The sequence below is a fragment of the Salvelinus alpinus genome, chromosome 16 (assembly GCF_045679555.1).
Source record: "Salvelinus alpinus chromosome 16, SLU_Salpinus.1, whole genome shotgun sequence".
Lineage (NCBI taxonomy): Eukaryota > Metazoa > Chordata > Actinopteri > Salmoniformes > Salmonidae > Salvelinus > Salvelinus alpinus.
The window spans coordinates 57055398-57070038 of NC_092101.1; the positions used below are offsets into that span (position 1 = coordinate 57055398).

Sequence of the window (14641 nt, forward strand, 5' to 3'; positions counted from 1 at the left end):
TGTAGACTGTGTTGAGGTCTGACAGTGTTGAGGTACCTGTTTGTGTATGTAGACTGTGTTGAGGTCTGACAGTGTTGAGGTACCTGTTTGTGTATGTAGACTGTGTTGAGGTCTGACAGTGTTGAGGTACCTGTTTGTGTATGTAGACTGTGTTGAGGTCTGACAGTGTTGAGGTACCTGTTTGTGTATGTAGACTGTGTTGAGGTCTGACAGTGTTGAGGTACCTGTTTGTGTATGTAGACTGTGTTGAGGTCTGACAGTGTTGAGGTACCTGTTTGTGTATGTAGACTGTGTTGAGGTCTGACAGTGTTGAGGTACCTGTTTGTGTATGTAGACTGTGTTGAGGTCTGACAGTGTTGAGGTACCTGTTTGTGTATGTAGACTGTGTTGAGGTCTGACAGTGTTGAGGTACCTGTTTGTGTATGTAGACTGTGTTGAGGTCTGACAGTGTTGAGGTACCTGTTTGTGTATGTAGACTGTGTTGAGGTCTGACAGTGTTGAGGTACCTGTTTGTGTATGTAGACTGTGTTGAGGTCTGACAGTGTTGAGGTACCTGTTTGTGTATGTAGACTGTGTTGAGGTCTGACAGTGTTGAGGTACCTGTTTGTGTATGTAGACTGTGTTGAGGTCTGACAGTGTTGAGGTATCTGTTTGTGTATGTAGACTGTGTTGAGGTCTGACAGTGTTGAGGTACCTGTTTGTGTATGTAGACTGTGTTGAGGTCTGACAGTGTTGAGGTACCTGTTTGTGTATGTAGACTGTGTTGAGGTCTGACAGTGTTGAGGTATCTGTTTGTGTATGTAGACTGTGTTGAGGTCTGACAGTGTTGAGGTACCTGTTTGTGTATGTAGACTGTGTTGAGGTCTGACAGTGTTGAGGTACCTGTTTGTGTATGTAGACTGTGTTGAGGTCTGATAGTGTTGATGTACCTGTTTGTGTATGTAGACTGTGTTGAGGATCCTCTCGTCGTTCTCTAAGCTGACCGGTGATGAGGTCACAGTCTCATGGTACTTTGGACTGATGATGATGATAATGAGGTATTCCTTCTGTAAGGATGAGGCACGGAGGAGTTTAACACCTGTCTGACTGTCTCTTACACTGTGTTACTAACCTGTCTGACTGTCCTTACACTGGCCTGTTACTAACCTGTCTGTCTGACTGTCCCTTACACTGGCCTGTTACTAACCTGTCTCTCTGTCTGTCTGTCTCTTACACTGGCCTGTTACTAACCTGTCTGTCTGTCTCTTACACTGGCCTGTTACTAACCTGTCTGTCTGTCTCTTACACTGGCCTGTTACTAACCTGTCTGTCTGTCCCTTACACTGGCCAGTTACTAACCTGTCTCTCTGTCTCTTACACTGGCCTGTTACTAACCTGTCTGTCTGTCCCTTACACTGGCCAGTTACTAACCTGTCTCTCTGTCTCTTACACTGGCCTGTTACTAACCTGTCTCTCTGTCTCTTACCCTGGCCTGTTACTAACCTGTATGTCTGTCCCTTACACTGGCCTGTTACTAACCTGTCTGTCTGTCTCTTACACTGGCCTGTTACTAACATGTCTGTCTGTCTGTCTCTTACACTGGCCTGTTACTAACCTGTCTGTCTGTCTGTCTGTCTGTCTCTTACACTGGCCTGTTACTAACCTGTCTGTCTGTCTGTCTGTCTGTCTGTCTGTCTGTCTGTCTGTCTGTCTGTCTGTCTGTCTGTCTGTCTGTCTGTCTGTCTGTCTGTCTGTCTGTCTCTTACACTGGCCTGTTACTAACCTGTTAGTCTGTCTGACTGTCCCTTACACTGGCCTGTTACTAACCTGTCTGTCTGTCTGTCTCTTACACTGGCCTGTTACTAACATGTCTGTCTGTCTCTTACACTGGCCTGTTACTAACCTGTTAGTCTGTCTGTCTGTCTCTTACACTGGCCTGTTACTAACCTGTCTGTCTGTCCCTTGCACTGGCCTGTTACTAACCTGTCTGTCTGTCTCTTACACTGGCCTGTTACTAACCTGTCTGTATTTCTCTTACACTGGCCTGTTACTAACATGTCTGTATTTCTCTTACACTGGCCTGTTACTAACATGTCTGTCTGTCTGTCTCTTACACTGGCCTGTTACTAACCTGTCTGTCTGTCTGTCTGTCTGTCTCTTACACTGGCCTGTTACTAACATGTCTGTCTGTCTGTCTCTTACACTGGCCTGTTACTAACCTGTCTGTCTGTCTGTCTGTCTGTCTGTCTGTCTGTCTGTCTGTCTGTCTGTCTGTCTGTCTGTCTGTCTGTCTGTCTGTCTGTCTGTCTCTTACACTGGCCTGTTACTAACCTGTCTGTCTGTCTGTCTGTCTGTCTGTCTGTCTGTCTCTTACACTGGCCTGTTACTAACCTGTCTGTCTGTCTGTCTCTTACACTGGCCTGTTACTAACCTGTCTGTCTGTCTGTCTCTTACACTGGCCTGTTACTAACCTGTCTGTCTCTTACACTGGCCTGTTACTAACATGTCTGTCTGTCTGTCTCTTACACTGGCCTGTTACTAACCTGTTAGTCTGTCTGTCTGTCTCTTACACTGGCCTGTTACTAACCTGTTAGTCTGTCTGTCTGTCTCTTACACTGGCCTGTTACTAACCTGTCTGTCTGTCTGTCTCTTACACTGGCCTGTTACTAACCTGTCCGTCTGTCTCTTACACTGGCCTGTTACTAACCTGTCTGTCTGTCTCTTACACTGGCCTGTTACTAACCTGTCTGTCTTTCTCTTACACTGGCCTGTTACTAACCTGTCTGTCTTTCTCTTACACTGGCCTGTTACTAACATGTCTGTCTGTCTGTCTCTTACACTGGCCTGTTACTAACCTGTATGTCTGTCTGTCTGTCTGTCTGTCTCTTACACTGGCCTGTTACTAACCTGTCTGTCTGTCTCTTACACTGGCCTGTTACTAACCTGTCTGTCTGTCTGTCTGTCTGTCTGTCTGTCTGTCTGTCTGTCTGTCTGTCTGTCTGTCTGTCTGTCTGTCTGTCTGTCTGTCTGTCTGTTACACTGGCCTGTTACTAACCTGTTAGTCTGTCTGTCTGTCTCTTACACTGGCCTGTTACTAACCTGTCTGTCTGTCTGTCTGTCTCTTACACTGGCCTGTTACTAACCTGTCTGTCTCTTACACTGGCCTGTTACTAACATGTCTGTCTGTCTGTCTCTTACACTGGCCTGTTACTAACATGTCTGTCTGTCTGTCTCTTACACTGGCCTGTTACTAACCTGTCTGTCTGTCTCTTACACTGGCCTGTTACTAACCTGTCTGTCTGTCTCTTACACTGGCCTGTTACTAACCTGTCTGTCTGTCTGTCTGTCTCTTACACTGGCCTGTTACTAACCTGTCTGTCTCCTACACTGCCTGTTACTAACTTCACTATTGCCATTGATGGGTTTTGGTCATAGCATGTCACCCTATTCCCTACATAGTGCATTATCATCTTTAAATGTTATGTAACCTTTATTAACCTTTAACTAGGCAAGTCAGTAAATAACTCATTCTTATTTACAATGACGGCCTACCCCGGCCAAACCCTAACCCGGACGACCACGGCCAATTGTGCGCCGCCCTATGGGACTCCCAATCACGGCCGGTTGTGATACAGCCTGGAATCAAACCAGGGTCTGTAGTGTTGCTTCTAGTACTGAGATGCAGTGCCTTAGACCGCTGCGCCACTCAGGAGCCGTATGGGCCCAGGGCACCCTATTCCCTAACCCTATTCTCTAACCCTATTCGCAACATAGAGCACCCTATTCCCTAACCCTATTCCCAACATAGGGCACCCTATTCCCTAACCCTATTCCCAACATAGAGCACCCTATTCCCTAACCCTATTCCCAACATAGAGCACCCTATTCTCTAACCCTATTCTCTATCCCTATTCTCTATCCCTATTCCCTAACCCCTAACCCTATTCCCAACATAGAGCACCCTATTCTCTAACCCTATTCCCTAACCCTATTCCCTAACCCTATTCTCTAACCCTATTCCCTAACCCTATTCCCTAACCCTATTCCCAACATAGAGCAATACCTTTGACCAGAGCCTTATAATGTTGAACTTTAGAATCGTCCTTTAAATGTACCAGCCGTGAACAGGAATGTCGAGCCCAACTATCATGAAGTTAACAAGAAGAGATGGTGAGATGGAATGACAGGTGGGTCCTTTACCTCGCTGAGGTACCGCTCCATGAAGTCGATCTTACTGATGCTCCGGAACTGCTGCTCAAACATATCGATCTGAAACACCACAAGAGGATATACAGCTGACTAGTGGGGTGCAGTATTTCAGAGAGCAGGATTACTACGGCAGGTAGCCGAGTGGTAGTTGAGTGTTGGGCCAGTAGCCGAAAGGTCGATGGTTCGAATCCCCGAGCTAACTAGGATAAAACAATCTGTCCATGAGCTCTTGAGCAAGGTACTCAAACCGAATTGCTCCTTTAAGTCACTTTGGATAAGAGATTTACATTTTTAAAACCTTTTTTTTCAGACTTCATTTTAGGAAAATCTTAGGTGTTTGTTGTGCAAAGCTGTCATCAAGGCAAAGGCTACTTTGAAGAATCTCAAATATATTCCAATATATTTTTTATTTATTAAATTTTTTTTCTCCCCAATTTTGTGGTATCCAATTGGTAGTTACAGTCTTGTCCCATCGCTGCATCTCCTGTACGGACTCGGCGAAGGTCGAGAGCTGAAACCCAACCCAGCCAAGAGGCACTGCTTCTTAACCCGGAAGCCAGCCGCACCAATGTGTCGGAGGAAACACGGCCGGCTGCGACAGAGCCTGGATTCGAACCAGGATCTCTAGTGGTACAGCTAGCACTGCGATGCAGTGCCTTAGACCACTGTGCCAGTATGGAGGCTATTTTGATTTGTTTAACACTTTTTTGGTTACTACATGATTCCATAGCTGTTATTTCACAGTTTTGATGTCTTCACTATTATTCTACTATGTAGAAAATAGTAAAAATAAAGAAAAACCCTAGAATGAGTAGGTGTGTCCAAACTTTTGACTGGTACTGTATGTATAAAAGGTCAGTTATAATTCCTAAAAGTAGAAGCTCTTCATTGGTCTTCCACTGCCTCTACTAGGAGAATCCAGCATTACATGTGTGAGTGTGTACTTACATGTGTGTGTGTCTGTGTGTGTGTGTTTACGTGTGTGAATGTGTGTGTGTGCTTACGTGTGTGAGTGTGTGTGTGTGAGTGTGTGTGTGAGTCTGTGTGTGTGAGTCTGTGTGTGTGAGTGTGTGTGTGTGCTTACGTGTGTGAGTCTGTGTGTGTGAGTGTGTGTGTGTGCTTACGTGTGTGTCGAAGCCATTGTGTCTCAGCAACGCCACAAAGTTGATGATCTGTTTGACGTGTTTATCGCTGTCGGCTTCGTACGTCACAAACACCCTTCCTACGGTGATAAAGGGTTTCAATAGAGGTTAGAGGTCACAAACACCCTTCCTACGGTGATAAAGGGTTTCAATAGAGGTTAGAGGTCACAAACACCCTTCCTACGGTGATAAAGGGTTTCAATAGAGGTTAGAGGTCACAAACACCCTTCCTACGGTGATAAAGGGTTTCAATAGAGGTTAGAGGTCACAAACACCCTTCCTACGGTGATAAAGGGTTTCAATAGAGGTTAGAGGTCACAAACACCCTTCCTACGGTGATAAAGGGTTTCAATAGAGGTTAGAGGTCACAAACACCCTTCCTACGGTGATAAAGGGTTTCAATAGAGGTTAGAGGTCACAAACACACTTCCTACGGTGATAAAGGGTTTCAATAGAGGTTAGAGGTCACAAACACCCTTCCTACGGTGATAAAGGGTTTCAATAGAGGTTAGAGGTCACAAACACCCTTCCTACGGTGATAAAGGGTTTAAATAGAGGTTAGAGGTCACAAACACCCTTCCTACGGTGATAAAGGGTTTCAATAGAGGTTAGAGGTCACAAACACTCTTCCTACGGGGATAAAGAGTTTCAATAGAGGTTAGAGGTCACAAACACCCTTCCTACGGTGATAAAGGGTTTCAATAGAGGTTAGAGGTCACAAACACCCTTCCTACGGTGATAAAGGGTTTCAATAGAGGTTAGAGGTCACAAACACCCTTCCTACGGTGATAAAGGGTTTCAATAGAGGTTAGAGGTCACAAACACCCTTCCTACGGTGATAAAGGGTTTCAATAGAGGTTAGAGGTCACAAACACTCTTCCTACGGGGATAAAGAGTTTCAATAGAGGTTAGAGGTCACAAACACCCTTCCTACGGTGATAAAGGGTTTCAATAGAGGTTAGAGGTCACAAACACCCTTCCTACGGTGATAAAGGGTTTCAATAGAGGTTAGAGGTCACAAACACCCTTCCTACGGTGATAAAGGGTTTCAATAGAGGTTAGAGGTCACAAACACTCTTCCTACGGTGATAAAGGGTTTCAATAGAGGTTAGAGGTCACAAACACTCTTCCTACGGTGATAAAGGGTTTCAATAGAGGTTAGAGGTCACAAACACCCTTCCTACGGTGATAACGGGTTTCAATAGAGGTTAGAGGTCACAAACACCCTTCCTACGGTGATAAAGGGTTTCAATAGAGGTTAGAGGTTACAAACACCCTTCCTACGGTGATAATGGGTTTCAATAGAGGTTAGAGGTCACAAACACCCTTCCTACGGTGATAAAGGGTTTCAATAGAGGTTAGAGGTCACAAACACCCTTCCTACGGTGATAAAGGGTTTCAATAGAGGTTAGAGGTTACAAACACCCTTCCTACGGTGATAAAGGGTTTAAATAGAGGTTAGAGGTCACAAACACACTTCCTACGGTGATAAAGGGTTTCAATAGAGGTTAGAGGTCACAAACACCCTTCCTACGGTGATAAAGGGTTTCAATAGAGGTTAGAGGTCACAAACACTCTTCCTACGGTGATAAAGGGTTTCAATAGAGGTTAGAGGTCACAAACACCCTTCCTACGGTGATAACGGGTTTCAATAGAGGTTAGAGGTCACAAACACCCTTCCTACGGGGATAAAGGGTTTCAATAGAGGTTAGAGGTCACAAACACCCTTCCTACGGTGATAAAGGGTTTCAATAGAGGTTAGAGGTCACAAACACTCTTCCTACGGTGATAAAGGGTTTCAATAGAGGTTAGAGGTCACAAACACCCTTCCTACGGTGATAAAGGGTTTCAATAGAGGTTAGAGGTCACAAACACCCTTCCTACGGTGATAAAGGGTTTCAATAGAGGTTAGAGGTCACAAACACCCTTCCTACGGTGATAAAGGGTTTCAATAGAGGTTAGAGATCACAAACACCCTTCCTACGGTGATAAAGGGTTTCAATAGAGGTTAGAGGTCACAAACACCCTTCCTACGGTGATAAAGGGTTTCAATAGAGGTTAGAGGTCACAAACACCCTTCCTACGGTGATAAAGGGTTTCAATAGAGGTTAGAGGTCACAAACACGCTTCCTACGGGGATAAAGGGTTTCAATAGAGGTTAGAGGTCACAAACACCCTTCCTACGGTGATAAAGGGTTTCAATAGAGGTTAGAGGTCACAAACACTCTTCCTACGGTGATAAAGGGTTTCAATAGAGGTTAGAGGTCACAAACACCCTTCCTACGGTGATAAAGGGGTTAAATAGGGGTTAGAGGTCACAAACACCCTTCCTACGGTGATAAAGGGTTTCAATAGAGGTTAGAGGTCACAAACACCCTTCCTACGGTGATAAAGGGTTTCAATAGAGGTTAGAGGTCACAAACACCCTTCCTACGGTGATAAAGGGTTTCAATAGAGGTTAGAGGTCACAAACACCCTTCCTACGGTGATAAAGGGTTTCAATAGAGGTTAGAGGTCACAAACACTTCTCCTACGGTAATGAGGGATTAAAGAGGTTAGAGGTTACAAACAAGTCTACTGTGATGAAGGATATAAATAGAGGTTAGAGGTCACAGGGAGGGAAAGATCTTAGCACACACATCACACATCAATATACACCAATATACATCAATATACACATCACTATACACCATCACACATCACTATACATATATATATATATTCCAGTCTGCTGTCCCCACATGCTTCAAGATGTCCATCATTGTTCCTGTACCCAAGAAAGCGAAGGTAACTGAACTAAATGACTATCGCCCCGTAGCACTCACTGCTGTCATCATGAAGTGCTTTGAGAGGCTAGTTAAGGATCACATCACCTGCACCTTACCTGACACCCTAAACCCACTTAAATTTGCTTACCGCCCCAATAGATCCACAGACGATGCAATCGCCATCGCACTGCACACTGCCCTGGACAAGAGGAATACCTATGTATTTGATTCCAAGATAGCGTAGCAGTGCAGACGTGGTTTGTCGTCCTCTCGTATACTTTTTGTATTTTTCGTCTTTTTTGTATATATTCCAATTTATTTTTCAATCTCTTTTTCCATTTTTAAATTAAATATACCTTCCGGTAACCCGCCTCACTCAATGTGACACGGATCCACTATTTTTCTAGACCTTATAGCCAAAACTTTCATCAGAAGCTAGCCAGCTAATTAGCTACTAGCTATTTAGTCATTGTTAGCCACTGCTAGCAGCCTTTACCCTCTGCTCAGGCACCAGCCGTTTTTTAGCCTGGATAAAACCTGCCAGCATCGGACTGTTTTTCTCCACTACAACGCCGGATTCCTCCCGTAAACCCTGGACCATTGATCATCACAGCTAGCTAGCTGCCGCCGAGTGACCCAGCCCCGAAGCCCTGAGCCAGGCGCATCTCCCGGCTAGCAAACGAAATTACCACAACTACAATACCTCTTTCGCCATCTGGCCCGGTCCCTTCGTCGACACGGCACCCCGCCGTAACCTCTCTTATCATCACTCAGTGCCTGGGCTTACCTCCACTGTACCCGCACCCCACCATACCCCTGTCTGCACATTATGCCCCGAATCTATGCAGGGTTTAGGATGGGGACTCATGTACTTACTTTGTTCCACAGAGAGCGGGGCACTGAAGGGTTGTTCCACAGAGAGCGGAGCACTGCAGGGGTTAGGATGGGGACTCATGTGGCCACTAGAAAGAAGATCCAACATGAGTCACCATTTCAGAAACAAAGTTAATCTCTTTGCAAACAGGGATTTCTGAGACCTTTGCTCTTGGTAATGCAGATCATATGCTCCCTAGCTTACCTTTGCACGTCGCCTGCACCTGGCAGTCTGTAGTTATCTGAGAGAGAGAGAGAGAGAGAGACCTGATAAATCTGTCAATAAGTACTACACAGTTTCCAGAGGGGTGGATAAAGGCACTGGTAACACCCAGTTTTAAAATGGGGTGAAGTTGACTAGGCATGTACAGGCCGATTAGCATTTTCACAGTTCTATCAAAAGTAGTGGAGACAGCTTCAGAGAAATTAATGGCCTACTTGTAGAATCAATTCCTGCATTCACAGCAATTCGGCTTTAGACGTAAACACTCAAAAAAATTTTTTATTTTATTTAACCTGGCAAGTCAGTAAAGAACAAATTCTTATTTACAATGACGGCCTACCCCGGCCAAACCCAGACAACGCTGGGCCAATTGTGCACCGCCCTATGGGACTCCCAATCCCGGCCGGATGTGATGTAGCCTGGATTCAAACCAGGGACTGCAGTGAAGCCTCCTGCACTGAGATGCAGTGCCTTAGACCGCTGCGCCACTCGGGTGACTCAACAGACACAAAAAACTGTTTTCTGACAGATGGTTTTGAACGTTGGACAAAGGCAATGTGGTTGGTGCTATTTTTCTCGATTTAAGCAAAGCTTTTGACACCGTTAATCACAGCATCCTGGTCTCAACACTCTAGATTCAAATTTTCTAAAAAAGCACTTAGATGGTTTGAGTCATATCTCAGGAACAGGGAACAAAGTGTAGTGATCAATAACATGTCTAGAGCTCAGAAAAACAGAATGGGTGTTCCACAAGGATCGGTTCTAGGTCCGCTTCTTTTTAGTTCATACATAAATGATCTTCCTGAGGTAAGTGCAGGGGCTAGTGTTCAGATGTATGCTGACCACATTGTAGTTTATGCGGCGGGAAAAACATGTCGTTACTGAAACACATGGTTTCAATTGTAGAATAGCTTAATAACTCATGTTTGACATTGAATATCAAGAAGACCTCTGTGATTTTGTTTTTTCTCCAGAAAACTGCCAATGGTAGAGTCACTCAACATTATGATCAAAGAGGAGTGAATCAAGCAGGTTCCTGATGTTAAATATCTTGGAATCATTTTAGGTTCTTGATGTTAAATGTGTGAAATGTTTTTTAAGAATTGTGAAAAGCTTGATAATGTATGTGGTATCAACAGAGGTATATTTTCTGGGTGATTTAAATATTGACTGTGTTTCATCAAGCTGCCCACTCAAGAGAAAGCTTCAAACTCTAACCAGTGCCTGCAACCTGGATCAGGTTATCAGTCAACCTACCAGGGTAGTTACAAACAGCACAGGAATGAAATCATCAATATCTATTGATCACATCTTTACTGATGCTGCAGAAATGTGTTTGAAAGCAGTATCCAGATCCATAGGATGTAGTGATCACAATATAGCAGCCATATCTAGGAAAACCACAGTTCCAAAGGCTGGGCCTAATATAGTGTATAAGAGGACATACAATAAGTTTAGTAGTGATTCCTATGTTGTTGATGTAAAGAATATTTGTTGGTCCGTGGTGTGTAATGAGGAGCAAACAGACATAAGCACGCACCCATTAAGAAAATGACTGTAAAAACGGTTCAATCCCAGTGGAATTGAACAATTATATGGAATGGCAAATAAGTCTGGCTGCACAACCAATTGGCAAACGTACTGTAAATTGAGAAATCATTTGACTAAAATGAATAAAAAGAAGAATCTATACTATGAAACAAAGATAAATGACTAAGAATGATAGCAAACGCAGCTGCATCAAAACTGACTGATATCGCCAACTACTTTAATGATTTTTTAATTGGTAAACTTAGGCATGACATGACAGCAACAAACGCTGACCAAATTGTGAAAGACAAGAACTGTAATTTTGAATTCCGCAAAGCGAGATTTTTTTTATTGTTGTCTTTCAACAAGACAAGCCACCAGGGTCTGACAACATGGATGGAAAATTACTGAGGATAATAGCGGAAGATATCGCCACTCCTATTTGCCACATCTTCAATTTAAGCCTACTAGAAAGTGTGTGCCCACAGGCCTGGAGGGAAGCAAAAGTCAAGAATAGTAAAGCCCCCTTTATTGGCTCAAATAAGCCTGTTACCAACCCTTAGTAAAGTTTTGGAAAATAATTGTGTTTGACAAGATACCATGCTATTTTATAGTGAACACATTTACAACAAACTTTCAGGGAAGGACATTCAACAAGCATCGCACTTACACAAATTACTGATGATTGGCTGGGAGAAATTAAGGCATTTGTGAAAATTCTATAGCAATATAGAGTGGGAAAGCAGCTGTGTGTTTGGACAACTAATAGACACTGCAGTAAATAAAACCGAATATACACATCTGTCTTGTCCATGAACGGAGTCTACACAGACCAGTGTGCTATAGCCAATCAAAGCTACAGTAGGCCTTTATTCAAACAAGCCATTTGCCACACAGGCCTGCCATCATTCACTTTGAACTGGACTGTGTGTTTACAGGCAGTAGGGCCTGTCATCATTCACTATGAACTGGACTGTGTGTTTACAGGCAGTAGGACCTGTCATCATTCACCCTGAACTGGACTGTGTGTTTACAGGCAGTAGGACCTGTCATCATTCACCCTGAACTGGACTGTGTGTTTACAGGCAGTAGGACCTGTCATCATTCACTATGAACTGGACTGTGTGTTTACAGGCAGTAGGGCCTGCCATCATTCACTATGAACTGGACTGTGTGTTTACAGGCAGTAGGACCTGTCATCATTCACTATGAACTGGACTGTGTGTTTACAGGCAGTAGGGCCTGCCATCATTCACTATGAACTGGACTGTGTGTTTACAGGCAGTAGGACCTGTCATCATTCACTATGAACTGGACTGTGTGTTTACAGGCAGTAGGGCCTGTCATCATTCACTATGAACTGGACTGTGTGTTTACAGACAGTAGGGCCTGTCATCATTCACTATGAACTGGACTGTGTGTTTACAGGCAGTAGGGCCTGCCATCATTCACTATGAACTGGACTGTGTGTTTACAGGCAGTAGGACCTGCCATCATTCACTATGAACTGGACTGTGTGTTTACAGGCAGTAGGACCTGCCATCATTCACTATGAACTGGACTGTGTGTTTACAGGCAGTAGGGCCTGACATCATTCACTATGAACTGGACTGTGTGTTTACAGGCAGTAGGACCTGCCATCATTCACTTTGAACTGGACTGTGTGTTTACAGGCAGTAGGACCTGTCATCATTCACTTTGAACTGGACTGTGTGTTTACAGGCAGTAGGGCCTGTCATCATTCACTATGAACTGGACTGTGTGTTTACAGGCAGTAGGGCCTGTCATCATTCACTATGAACTGGACTGTGTGTTTACAGGCAGTAGGACCTGTCATCATTCACTATGAACTGGACTGTGTTTACAGGAAGTAGGGCCTGCCATCATTCACTATGAACTGGACTGTGTGTTTACAGGCAGTAGGGCCTGTCATCATTCACTTTGAACTGGACTGTGTGTTTACAGGCAGTAGGACCTGTCATCATTCACTTTGAACTGGACTGTGTGTTTACAGGCAGTAGGGCCTGTCATCATTCACTATGAACTGTGTGTTTACAGGCAGTATGGCCTGCTATCATTCACTATGAACTGGACTGTGTGTTTACAGGCAGTAGGGCCTGACATCATTCACTTTGAACTGGACTGTGTGTTTACAGGCAGTAGGGCCTGTCATCATTCACTATGAACTGGACTGTGTGTTTACAGGCAGTAGGGCCTGTCATCATTCACTATGAACTGGACTGTGTGTTTACAGGCAGTAGGGCCTGTCATCATTCACTATGAACTGGACTGTGTGTTTACAGGCAGTGGGACCTGGCATCATTCACTATGAACTGGACTGTGTGTTTACAGGAAGTAGGGCCTGTCATCATTCACTATGAACTGGACTGTGTGTTTACAGGCAGTAGGGCCTGTCATCATTCACTTTGAACTGGACTGTGTGTTTACAGGCAGTAGGACCTGTCATCATTCACTATGAACTGGACTGTGTGTTTACAGGCAGTAGGGCCTGTCATCATTCACTATGAACTGTGTGTTTACAGGCAGTAGGGCCTGTCATCATTCACTATGAACTGGACTGTGTGTTTACAGGCAGTAGGGCCTGTCATCATTCACTTTGAACTGGACTGTGTGTTTACAGGCAGTAGGGCCTGTCATCATTCACTTTGAACTGGACTGTGTGTTTACAGGCAGTAGGGCCTGTCATCATTCACTATGAACTGGACTGTGTGTTTACAGGCAGTAGGGCCTGTCATCATTCACTATGAACTGTGTGTTTCCAGGCAGTAGGGCCTGCCATCATTCACTTTGAACTGGACTGTGTATTTACAGACAGTAGGGCCTGTCATCATTCACTATGAACTGGACTGTGTGTTTACAGGCAGTAGGACCTGTCATCATTCACTATGAACTGGACTGTGTGTTTACAGGCAGTAGGGCCTGCCATCATTCACTTTGAACTGGACTGTGTGTTTACAGGCAGTAGGACCTGTCATCATTCACTATGAACTGGACTGTGTGTTTACAGGCAGTAGGGCCTGTCATCATTCACTATGAACTGGACTGTGTGTTTACAGGCAGTAGGGCCTGTCATCATTCACTATGAACTGGACTGTGTGTTTACAGGCAGTAGGACCTGTCATCATTCACTATGAACTGGACTGTGTGTTTACAGGCAGTAGGACCTGTCATCATTCACTATAAACTGGACTGTGTGTTTACAGGAAGTAGCAACAGCGCGAATTTAGATCATTAGAACACATTCGCTAAAAGACACAAAAAACACCTGAATGGATTTCTGCTAATATGTAAAACACCACGGGAGTCGTCTTCCATCTGGGAACTTTACAGTCCTATTGATCAAACAACCATGAATAAGTAGGCTCTCTCTCCCTCTAGGCTCTCTCTCCCTCTAGGCTCTCTCTCCCTCTAGGCTCTCTCTCCCTCTAGGCTCTCTCTCCCTCAGTTATGCACATCAACAAGATCAACAACTAATGCTAGGCAGAGCAGGATGTGCTCATATCTAATGAAGGAACATTAGATAAACCCTATAAATTTTTTTCAGCCAGTTGGCCGTCAAAATTGCACTGATAAACAATGGGGAATAGTAAGAATCTCTGGACTCTGAATACCAAGGTGGTGTACTGAACACACTGGTGCATATCGCCTCAAGATAAATACGTAATATTCAATATCAGTAAGTCAGACTAAATATTAGTACTTCATATACTCTTGGGTAATAACATTCAATCTAGATATTAACACAAAACAAGTCATAAGGATAGAGAAATGTATCGACAAATATTATGAAAACAAGCAACACTCAAACATGACGGAGAGTAAACGTGGAGAATCAATCTCCAAAAGAACGCAACTCCTCGATTTAGGCTTTTCACCACCGGGACTGGTAAGTGTGG

The 14641-nt window shown here is 44.2% G+C and overlaps 1 protein-coding gene across 1 annotated transcript in view; it reads right to left on the bottom strand.

Moving 5' to 3' along the window:
• Nucleotides 1-14641, bottom strand: part of traf3ip2l (TRAF3 interacting protein 2-like) — a 62468-nt gene that overhangs the window by 15198 nt on the left and 32629 nt on the right. The window contains exons 4-8 of the mRNA XM_071346672.1: nucleotides 9177-9213; nucleotides 8975-9060; nucleotides 5313-5410; nucleotides 4180-4248; nucleotides 930-1046 (exon numbers count right to left, since the gene is read on the bottom strand). Of these exons, the coding sequence (XP_071202773.1) occupies nucleotides 930-1046; nucleotides 4180-4248; nucleotides 5313-5410; nucleotides 8975-9060; nucleotides 9177-9213 (407 nt within the window). The remainder of the gene's footprint in view (nucleotides 1-929; nucleotides 1047-4179; nucleotides 4249-5312; nucleotides 5411-8974; nucleotides 9061-9176; nucleotides 9214-14641) is intronic.